Source organism: Vigna unguiculata, chromosome 1, assembly GCF_004118075.2.
Source record: "Vigna unguiculata cultivar IT97K-499-35 chromosome 1, ASM411807v1, whole genome shotgun sequence".
Lineage (NCBI taxonomy): Eukaryota > Viridiplantae > Streptophyta > Magnoliopsida > Fabales > Fabaceae > Vigna > Vigna unguiculata.
Window position 1 is genome coordinate 21486961 of NC_040279.1, and position 11449 is coordinate 21498409.

General features: G+C 35.1%; 1 protein-coding gene across 3 annotated transcripts; it reads right to left on the minus strand.

Annotated features, from left to right (window-relative positions):
- Positions 1-255: 255 nt before the first annotated feature.
- On the minus strand, positions 256-2370 carry LOC114173916 (nucleolin). Of its 3 annotated transcripts, none has more exons than XM_028058602.1 (2): positions 1552-2370; positions 256-472 (listed from the first exon to the last, which is right to left on the minus strand). In XM_028058602.1, the coding sequence occupies exon 1, from the start codon at positions 2199-2201 to the stop codon at positions 1563-1565; it is 639 nt and encodes a 212-aa protein (XP_027914403.1). In that variant the 5' UTR covers positions 2202-2370; the 3' UTR covers positions 256-472; positions 1552-1562. The 3 variants fall into 3 exon arrangements, with proteins under 3 accessions (XP_027914403.1, XP_027914394.1, XP_027914412.1); XM_028058593.1 differs by having other exon boundaries at positions 463-547; XM_028058611.1 differs by lacking the exon at positions 256-472 and adding an exon at positions 615-936.
- Between the last annotated feature and the right edge of the window lie 9079 nt (positions 2371-11449).

The following is an 11449-nucleotide window of genomic DNA, read 5'->3' on the forward strand; positions in this document are numbered from 1 at the left end:
AAGGTTGTAGTTTTTCTTTCTCACATTTCTATTTTTACTTCCTTAGAAAAGCACCAATTTCATGCTTATCTTTAATCTGCTTCTGATGTCATGCCACTTAAAAATGCCTTTATATTTCTGGCTCCTTTAAGAAATAAAATAAGTTCTTTTTCCTTAACTGAAAAAGAAACTTTTGTTGATTGTTTGCATAACATAGGCAATAGGGCTTACTTAAACACACGTTTAAATGTAAAATTTGATAAACAAGTCATACAAGTTTACGCTAATTTGTCTTCAATATATACATAGCCGAAGAATAGCATTATTGCAACAGAAAGGTCTACTTGTTTACATAAACTTATAGTATGAAGGGGATATAATTGATTATTGATTATTCTGAACTTAGGTCCCTTATTGCAGCAGATTACACAGCAGTCACTCTTTTCCAAGCACATAGTGAGATCAGGAATGTGTTCATTTACACCTATGAATACTGTCTTCAATGAACACAATATGAATTATTTTGCAGAAAATTTGGCTATAGAAGGTCTACATCTGAACTAATTGCCTGTAAAATTTATTTAAAGTTTATCAGACAACATTGTGTAAATCATACAATACATTGAAGTTCTCCCACATTGATTTTTGGAATATATGTGAAAGTCAAATGATGAGTTCACTTTGCAAACAATGTCCCAGAAAATGGAAGAATAATGATGAATATACAACAACAGAGCTTCAGAGAAGAAACTGAGGCAAGACATTCTTTTAGTAGTTTGGCCTTAAGAAACATATCTAGTTGTGAAAATTCATTGGATCATATCAACTAAGCTCATCATATCATATTTAAACGGCATCTAAGATAGGCTCAACAACAGGGATGTAGGGGAGGATTTTGGATTTTGCTCAACCAGATCTTGCCCCCATATTTTAGATGATCAGGACCCAAGATTCCACCTAGCTGACAATGAATAGATTAAAATCTACACACCATGCACTGCCCCCTCATATCATATAACTTAACAGATTGCTATCACTAGCAAACTAGAGAAGCCCAGTTACAATCTACAAAATGATATAACTAAGTACACAAACATAGACTCAAACAAGATATGCATATTTCTAGCACAATGGGTCTACAACAATTTATGAAATAATAAGAATTACAGACTTCACTCATAAGAAGTAGAAGATTCCTATTAAATTCAACATTTAAAATGGGGTAAGGAATCTTCTTCTCAAGTATTTTGCCATTCACAGAATCAATTGGAGTCAGTTCTTCCGTGAGTCTTTAGAAGAATTTAGGCCTCAGAAAATTCTCTAAAACTTAACATTCTCTCTCAGTTTAGTGTTTGTTCCAATTACCTCAAAAACATCACTAACCATACACTACCTACCAAGCACGACAAAGTTAAAAAGAAAACAAAGGCTACAACTAGCACTTGCACAATTTTATCCGAGCATAATTTCTGAACAGCAAAACCCACATTGTGCGCGAAGAAAACAGAGAACACTTGTTTCTCACTGTAGACAAAGCTATTTCTCTTTCCTCCAAAAAAATCCCTCACTAACCTGTGCAGAATTCAAGCATCACTATCGTCGCTATCGTCGTCATCATCGCCGAGGCCGCCTACGGCCGCTTTCCCCGGGTCATCGGCAATGCGCACTCCTGCACTCGCCGCCCCCGCCCGTCCCCGGGTCCTGGACGGCAGAATGTTATTCAAATCGACCTCCGTGAGCGGGTCGTCGGAGAAGTCACTTCCGTCGTCATCGGAAGCGTCGTCATCGTCATCACTATCGTCGTCGGAATCATCATCATCATCCTCGTCTTCTTGTACCATTTTCCCTTTTCCCTTGTCTTCACGCGAAATCCCTTTCCCCTTTCGGTCCTCTTCCTCTTCCTCCTCGTCGCCGTCGTCGTCGTCGTCGTCGTCGTCGTCGTCCTCAACGTTGTTTTGGTGCTCCTCGTCGTCGTTTTGGGGGCTTTTTTCTTCGACGTCGTCGTTTTGGATTTCTTTGTCGTTTTTGTCGGGTTCCTTAGGGTCGGAGGAAGAACTGGGAGGTTGGGAAGTGCTGTGATCAGCACTAGGTTGGGGTTCCTGGGTTTGTTTGAGGTTGGGAGTAGCGAGCTTTGCAACTTTGGATGGGAGGTCTTGAAGATCAGGATCGGACTTGCGCTTGGGGGCTAATGTGGCTTCATTGGGTTCGTTTGGTTCAGCCATGAATGTGAATGTCAAACAACAATGGTGAATCAGAAGAATTAGGGTTTTGCGGAGAAGGAGAAGAAGTAGAATTAGAATCGGCGACAAGACAACAACAGTCTCGTAAGTAGAAATAGTTTCACTGACTGTCACCGAATGCCTTCAACCCAAACAGCGGAACTTAACCATTGGTAAAATTTTCTCACACCCTTTTGTAAGCAACATTTCCCTGAACTTAATAACAAGAAAAAAAAAAGTAAAATTAAACTTAAAAGTAGGTATTTTTAAAAAAATAAATAATTAAATTAAGATTATAAAAATTGTTTTTCCCCTTATAATTAACCTTTTTATAATTGTAAATATATATATATATATATATATATATATATATATATATATATTTGTTGCTATTAGTCTGTATGATTTTTCTTATTGAAATCTATCAATTATTGTAATACTATAAGTGAAGATACGGAGTTTTTCTCAGTATAATAATATTTTGTTTTATAATACCTCAAATACACTTGAGAATATTAACTGCCCCAACTAGCACGTTTGCACTATAACAAAGGAAATTCTGGTTCAGGCTTTCAGTTTCGCTTTGGGCTTTGGGTAGTTGGAGATTCTACCGAAATTCTCTCTCAGGAGTCGAGTCAAGGGAGGAGGGGTTTTGTCTACGCTTTTTCTAAAATTGGAGAGATGGAAGGGAATTGAAAACATAAAAAAACACAACTGAAATTTATAATAAAAAATAATTTAAAAGAATTAAAAATGTTTTGGATGTAGAGACCAATCATCCACTTAAACAATTTGTCAAACCTTTTACTCTTCATTTTAATCGTCCGTTTAATTCTCTTGTTCGTGTGTTGATTAATGTATGTGTTAAAGGAATCGAGGCTAAAGTTAATAATAGTTCGATTGGCGAAAGGGATGAATGTAAGAGAAAAAATCCTAATAACCATACCTTATACCTATATTTATAATTTTCTATGTGGACCTATGATTAGGATTGGTTTAATTACGGTCCAATTACTTTTTAATTCTACTTAGTGACATTACTGACCTGTTTGCACTTAATTATACAATTAGTTAATTCATTTTAACATCATTTGGCCTGGCTTCCCGAATTATGAAGGAAGAGATTAAGTTCTGAAGAATACTGAATGTTAAAAACATCTTGAATTGTAGAAAATTGTGTTAGAGTCTTGGAAATATGATTTCTATATTAAATAAGTGTAAAAAAGAGTTTAAATGATTAGTGGAAGACACCTACAATGCACCTACCTCATTAAAACCTTAATCACTCTTGAAATTCTCGTAAAAAATGCTATTAGTCTCGAATAATTGATTATCCCTGTTAATAATGGATTATCACAGAATAATTTTTTTGAACTTTAAACTTTTTTGAATAATTGATTATTGTAAGTAATAATTGTAAGACCCGTGAAAATTAATTAATTAAATAATTAATTAATTAATAAATGCGGGTAGTGAGAGTCTTTATGACATTAAATTCTAACTTGTATGATGTGAAAAAATATTAACTCAAGTGGTTGAGAGTACTTCATTATGTTGAAAGAACTTAGGTTCAAGTCCTATGTATGACAATTGTGTGTTATTTATTTGTTATTATTTTTAAATATATGTTGATCATGTGGTGGGATAATATAATCATCTAATTATATTAGTGAGGATTGAGAGTGTTGAGGGGAGTATTGGGGTTGAATTGAGAAGAACCAAGGAGGGTCATTGGTGATCAAGAGAGAATTGTCAAAGTGTCAAAGTTTTAGCAAAGGAAACCAGTTTAGGGGAGCTTTCTGGAAATTTTTCAAAACCCGCCTAGCGGGCTGTTCATAGCTGCCAGACAGCACATGCATTTTGGCTCGTTTTTGGGTTCCCGCAAAGGAACCGCTTGGCGGCACATCCCTGGCCACTAGCGATGCATGGTAGTGTACCCAGATTTGGGTTTTCTGGATGAGGGGCCTGGTGGGGTATTGGTTGAACCGCCAGGCGATGCGGGTTTGTGGCTTGAGTTTTGCTATTCTAGGCGTTTTTACATGATTTTGTTCGGAGGGAAATCAAGGGTTGGATCTTAAGAGAGGATTTGACGTCGTACTTCATTAAGTTTTAGTGTAATTGATGGTGTAACTTAATGGAACAGTGTAAATAAGCCTTAGGGTTTGGAATGGTTCGGGTCTGATTTGACGAGACCAATTGGGGTTAGAATTCTAACATGATTTGGGAAAGGATATGTGTGGGCAATACACTAGTTGAGTGTAGGTGAACTCGCATTAGGACTGGAAGAATTGAGCAGAAAGAAGATTAACTCGATGGCCTTTGGGAGATCACACAAGGAGGGGAAAATTTTGGATTTTTCTAGGATTTCTTAGAGATAGCCACCTTTGAGAGACTACAGGTTTTTTATGGTTCTGTGATTTTAGGAGGGTCAGGGTCTTGTTGATTGTGGGGTTATAAATGGTATTTGGACATAATTCTGGGTGATGGTGGTACAAATAAGAAGTAGGAAATTACCCCATTTTGTTTGATGTTATAATGTAGTAGATGTAAGACTCGGGAAAAAATTAAATAATTAATTAAGTAATTATTGGATAAATGTGGGTAAGGAGAACCTTTAAGGTAATAAATGCGGAGTGTATGATGTGGAAAAGTACTAACTTAAGTGGTTGAGAGTACTTGGTTTGTGTGAGAGGACTTGGGTTTGAGTCCTATGTATGTTATTTTTGTGTGTTATTAAATTTGTATTATTTTTGTGTATATTATGGATTTTTATAATTATTGAATTGTATTGGTTAATATGAAATATGAATTGGTTGCATTGGTTAGGCATTGAGTTGCCATGTGCATGGGTGTGGGTTCAAACCTTGGGAGACCCAAAGGAAACTCTATTTTTGTCATTTTTGGTTTTGATTTGAAGTTGAAGGGTTAAGGAAAAACCCTAGCAGAAGTATCAGTTAGGGGTAGCTGGAAAGCAAGCCAATTAGTGAGCTTGAAGGTTCGAGGAGAGAAGGGTTTTTGAAGAGAATATTGTGAGGTTATAGAGAGATTACGAAATTGAGGTTGAAAGGTGAGGTTTGGGTGTGAAAAAGGGGCTGAATTGAGAGAAGACAAGGGAGACCAATTGGAGTTCAAGGAAAGGAGTAGAAGAACACTCAGGGAAGACTTTAATCCAGGTTAGGGGAGCTCTTACTTGTCTGTTTGATGCTAATTGTGTGTTTTTCGTATTGTATTGATTGATGTAATGCATGATCTGGGTTGGGATGGATTCTGGCGAAATTCTGGAAAATTTCCAAAAACCGCCTGGCGACATTGAAGGCCCGCCAGGCGGCTCATGCTGCCAACGTTCTTTTTCTAGGTTCTGCCATGCACTGCCTGGCGGCTAAGGGTAGTCTGCCAGGCGACACATACTGGGTTGCCCAGTTTCTTCTGATTTTTCTTATTCTCTTGGGGAGAATACTGGGATTCGAATGGGGTTGGTATGATGGATTATCATCTGTAAAAAATATTAATTGGGGGATTAAGACGTTAATTTTAATGGAATTGGAATTTAGGGTTCATGAGGATTTATAACGGGAAAATAGGGAAGAACGTCGTAGTGAGTTGTGTTGATGGGGGAATAGAAGTTAACGTAATTAAGATAAGAAATTTGGTTGTTGTGTGGAAGTGAAACCATGTTAGACTCAATGAAAAATGAATTTGGGTCAGTCGTGAACATTGTGGATGTTGGAAACTGGGACTGGGTGTGGAACTGGTATGAACCGCCTGGCGGCACCCAAGAGGTGAGGATGTTCTGGTGACGTTTATGAAAAATGCGTTATGGAGGGTTACGGGGGAAAATTCTAGGGGATTTGGGGTAATAGTTAGTAAATTTCTTTCTTTGGAATTGAGTGAATATACCAACATGTGGGGGCTAAGGATTAAGTTGCTGAATGACTTGAGGGTAAATGAAATATGAGAAGATTAATATACGATATACCTTGTATTGGGATAAGTGGTGAACATACCAATTATACCAGAGGGCTTGTTCTTATATTGATTTATGCAATATATTGAAATGTGATGATTGAGACTTGGGTTTAGATAATTGTGCATATTTCATTTTGGTTTGATGCATGTATTGTAATTCTCTGAATGTATGTGTGCTGAAACATTGTGTAAATAGGAGTCTATTAAGACCTGTAAAAAGGACCAAAAACCAGTGCACAACTGGTAGCATCTGCTGGTGAGCCAGAGGTGTTAAAGGTCAGGTTTGGGGTTCGATTCCCACTGGCAACAACCCACCCAGTATGAATGGACGGAGAAGGGTGATGGGTTGGGGTGCATTGGGCTGTAGTAACCTGACAGCCTCTGGGGCCCGAGGAGGGGTAGCCAGGGATGTTACATACTGCCTGGCGGTAGAGTGAAAACCAGTGGCAGTGGCCACTGTTAGCGCTAGGCGCCTGGCGATAGGGTAGTCTCCGCCAGGCGGTGACGGAAAATTACGGGTCCTGTCTGGGCCGCAGCGCCTGGCGGTGGGAGTGTGACCGTCGGGCAGTTTTCTGCCAGTATCCGCCTAGCGGTGTCTAGGCGGTACCAGGCGGTTTGTGTGGCTGTACAATTGTCTTCTTTTGCTTGATTAGTGAACTTGAAGGACTAAGTTTGTTTCGTTTGTGCTTAGGCTTGATGGATTAAGTCCAATAGGGGTCTGGGATGTGCTTGAGTGGTTGAACGCATGATGGACATGGAACTAGTTGAGTTCCCGTAGGCTACTATTGGGCGAGGAGTCCTTAGTATGGTGATTGCATGCGTTGGGCGCACGATGGGCAAGGAACTGTGATGTTCCCGTCGGCTACTATTGGGCGAGGAGTCCTTAGTATGGTGATTGCGTGCGTGCCAGGGTCCAAGTTGAGTGAGCTTGGATGTGTTACTACAGGCGAGGAGTCTGTAGGGTTGGACTATGAGTAGGATTGGCTCATAGGGTTGGACCACGAAAGGGATAGTTTCGTGGGAGCACAGAGAAAATCCCAAGACCTAGTTTCATGCATGTGACTCAGGAAGGAATATGAGATCAGGGGTGGATAATTTGTAATTAACATTAACCTGCAAATTTTTATTGGGATGGGTATCATATTTAATTTGTTTAATATGCATAGCTCACCCTATCTCTGTGTGTGTGGCGATGATCGGATGATTTATTATCCGGGAGTAGATGTTTTGACAGGTGAGCCAGGAGACGCTTGAGATTGGAGAGCGGGATCATGTTATGGACTTTTGAAGATTTGAATTTTTGTACTTATGTTTTGGAACATTAGCCACTTTTGGCTTTTATAAGTTGTAATGTTTTTGAACTATTAAATGGTACAATGATTTGACTTTACGACTTTAATTTTCCCGCGTTTTGGGAACATGCATATATAAATGAGGAATAATTTTTATATTATTGTATTTAATTTCATTTAATTAAATTGTTTATGATATTTTCAAAGTAATATTCTTTAGGGATGTTACAGTAGATGCCGGGAAACATGGGACGATATTTAGTACAATATATATGATAATTATGAGTAACTAGTTGGACAACACATGGAATGCACGGTTATGTGTAGGGCTGGACAAAATAAACCAAACTGCACTAAACTACCAAAAACTGCACTGAACTAAAAAACAGTTCGCATGAACTACACTGAACTGAAAAACAATTCAGACGAACTGAACTGAACTATTTTTCTGAAAAATAAACTGGACTGGATTGTACTGCACTGAACTGCTCTGCATTATAATATGAATTGAACTAAACTGATACAAACTGAATTATTTTATGAACTGCACTACATAACTGAAGTGAACTATTAGAAATATTCAACCAAATATTTGATTATGACATTTGTTTACACAGCCCCAAAATAAGCATAACAACAACCAAATATGTGAAAAGTTGAATGGGTGCCGACATTTATCGAAATAATTGTATGAAATCAGCGTCAGGTTATTCCAAAGTTTTTTATTCCCTTTTTCAATAAATGTTTAAAGATATTCATATAAAATTGAAATGTCTATACACAAAACAAAAAATGTGCAAGAAACTTTCATGTGTTCTATTTAGTTATGTTGCCAAATTGCATATTGACTTGCCGTTTTACATTCAATGTTATAGTTTAGGTATTATTGCATTTATCTTATTCCATTTACAAACTAAATAGTATTTTAAAAAGCTTCTTCCATTTTGGCTACCTTTTTTCAGGTTGGACCTCAAAATAATACTCCGAAAATATGGAAGAATAATTGATGCAAGATCTATAGAAATATTAAGGGTTTTGTTTTTTTGTTACCTCTTACAACTTTTAATTTGTTAAGTTGGACTAAATGTCACTTGTACATTTAAATCTAAATACAGTATACATTGTTCTTAGTTTAAAGGATCAAAATATTAATTTTATTGACTTTTATTCATTTAATTATATTTTTATTATCTTGTCTATTCCATATTTTAAAATAATCGTATGTGGCATAAAAGGACTAAAATCTCATTTTTAAAGTTATACTTAGTATTTAATATGTGAAATAAATTAATAACATAAAATTATATAAGAATTTTCTAATTGAATATTTGTAAGTTGATTTCTTTTCCCTTCCCATATAATGTAGCTAATAATAACTCGGAGATAGAAAAAGTTTATTTACCACACAAGGCATTATAAAGCATAACCAAGGTCGATTATCAGAGGATTGTATTTGATCTTTAATATTCTTTCCATACTAATTAATTTGGAAGTTTAAGGAATTAAAATGAAAATAAATATTGAAATCAAACAAGAAGATGAAACATCAATTCACATATTAAAGAATCAAACCATTCCTTTATCATAGTTCTTTAAAAATCTAAATCCAAATTTGAACAATTAATCTATTCAACTAATCAATTCAATTAGTAATATGAATCACATCAAAATATAATCCAATATAATTTGTATCTAATTATCACATCAATATTCAATCGATTTCCAATTTGATTGAAAAAATAAATAGTTTATCTTTTCCTTTTTAGAGCATATTTAGGCTATATATACATGCATTGTAATATAAATTAATAATGAACCTAAATATGAGCTCTAATCAGGTTCACAAGCCTAATTACAAAAATCTAAGCCAAAATAAGAAAAAATGAATTCACATGAATTCTTTTACAAAAATTCAACAAATTTGCCTTAAAAAATAATAAAAAAATAGTAGAAGACTCCAAATCTATCAAATATTTTAAAGTCCCAGTAGAATATGTAGAATATGATGGAGCTAATAAACCAAAAATAGCATCTACATTAAAAGTTATGGCAAAAATAATCAATAAATGTCAAACAAGTTTAAAATAGAAAATTAAAGCACATTGAATCTAATTTATTACTTCCAAAAGAATTTTAAAACTAAAAATAAAGCATATTAGAAGTTTTTTTAATGTATAATAAAATTATAAATATGTGTCATCTAATTTTCTCACACCTTAAGTAGGGATGTCAACAAGTTGTGTAAGACTCGTAAAAAATTAAATAAATGAATAAATATTTATTAAATGAGATAGCGAAAATTTCTAAGTTAATTAATATGGAGAGATAAGATAAGGAGTAATAGTAGTTCAAGTGGTGATGTTGATGGTGTTGAGAGGATTTGGGTTTGAGTCTTGTGTATGTCATTTGTATGCTAATTTAATTGTTTTATTATTTTAAATAATATGTTTGACTATGGTGTGTGATATTATATTCTTAGATGAGTAAGAATTATCAAGAAACATGAATTTGCTTGATGGTTGTGCATTTGCTTGGTAATGGTATGGATGTGAGTTCAAACCTTGGCTAGTGCATAATAGCTCCTTTTTAGGTTTTTTTTTTTGCTAAGCTAGGGAAAACTCTAAGGGAAACCCTAGCCATGGGGAAGTCTGAAGGGTGGAAATTATGGACCTTGATAAGCTAAGACCACTAGAGTAATGGCTATTGATGGCATATTATTCCATTTTCGTTTTAGTTTTATTAACTAAAATTAAAGGGCTGAAAAGGGAGAGGAAGAGTGAGTTTGGTGGGGGGAAATAGGCACCTTTCATATAATCAACAAGCAAAACTATGAGAAGGTTGAACTAAGAGAGAATCAGAAGGCAAAGTGAGTGCTAAGCGGGAGGAGCCAAAGGGAATCATTTTGTGCAATGGGAAAATTTAGGAGTGCAATTCACGTAAGGGGAGCTAACTAGTTCTTATTTTTTTTTTTTATGTGAGTATGTGTTGTCTTATGATTTTCTTTTGATCTTTTTGGAGGTAAAGTTGTTATTGTATTAGAAAGATTTATGTGTTTGGGGTTTATGTGATTTTGATATGATTTATGAAAAATGATGTTAAAGGTTGAATTTAGGATTGAATAGGGGAAAAGCAGTTTGAGAAATTAAACTTTTAAGATGTTGATTTTTGGTCTATGAAAGGAACCTGGGGATTAATTGGAGGTCTGGAATTAAAGTTTCGGTGGATCAATGGGTGTTTAAGCGTGTTGATGAATTACAAAAATTGATTTAATTCGGAGATTAGAAAAATTATGAGTTAACTAGTTAAAGAGTTTTTGGCATCATGGTTGAATATGCGTATGTAATTTTAACATTTGTTTGTTAGAGTAGCAGATGAATGGGTTGTGTGGGTATTTTGCTTAATGTTATGTGTTGATATCGCATTAAAATTAAGGTTTAAATATGAATTGGCGCAACTTAGCACACATTCAAGTTTTCCAAATGTGGTGAAGTTTTGTTTTGATATCTACAATAGTTTTGTAAAGATGTTCTTCTTAAAATTCTGGATGATGTTCTTCTTTAAATTGTGGATAGGTTCAAAATAATACTAAATATCATTATTTTATTTGGTTCCATGTGGGAGTTTATTTGGATTAAGCTTAACATGTAGATGTTTGAGTTTTTTTTATGGACGTCAAATAGCAAGGGTTTTAAAATATATTTATCAAGCCAAATCGTGGTAAAATATTATGTTTTGGGCATGTGAAACTTTCTTTAATTTTTAAAATGGCTTTCGTTTTATAATTGTAACTAAGTTTGGTTTTATTTTATATTACAAGAAACGATAAGTTCATAACGGTTTCAGGTTTTATAAATATGATGGCATAAGGTTACGTGGCATCTTTATTCACATTCAATTTCATTAAAAATGTTATATTTAATATTATATCTTACGGAGTTTAAGAATCTTCAGTTGTATATGGGTTATACAAGACCTTACATTGGTACACGATTT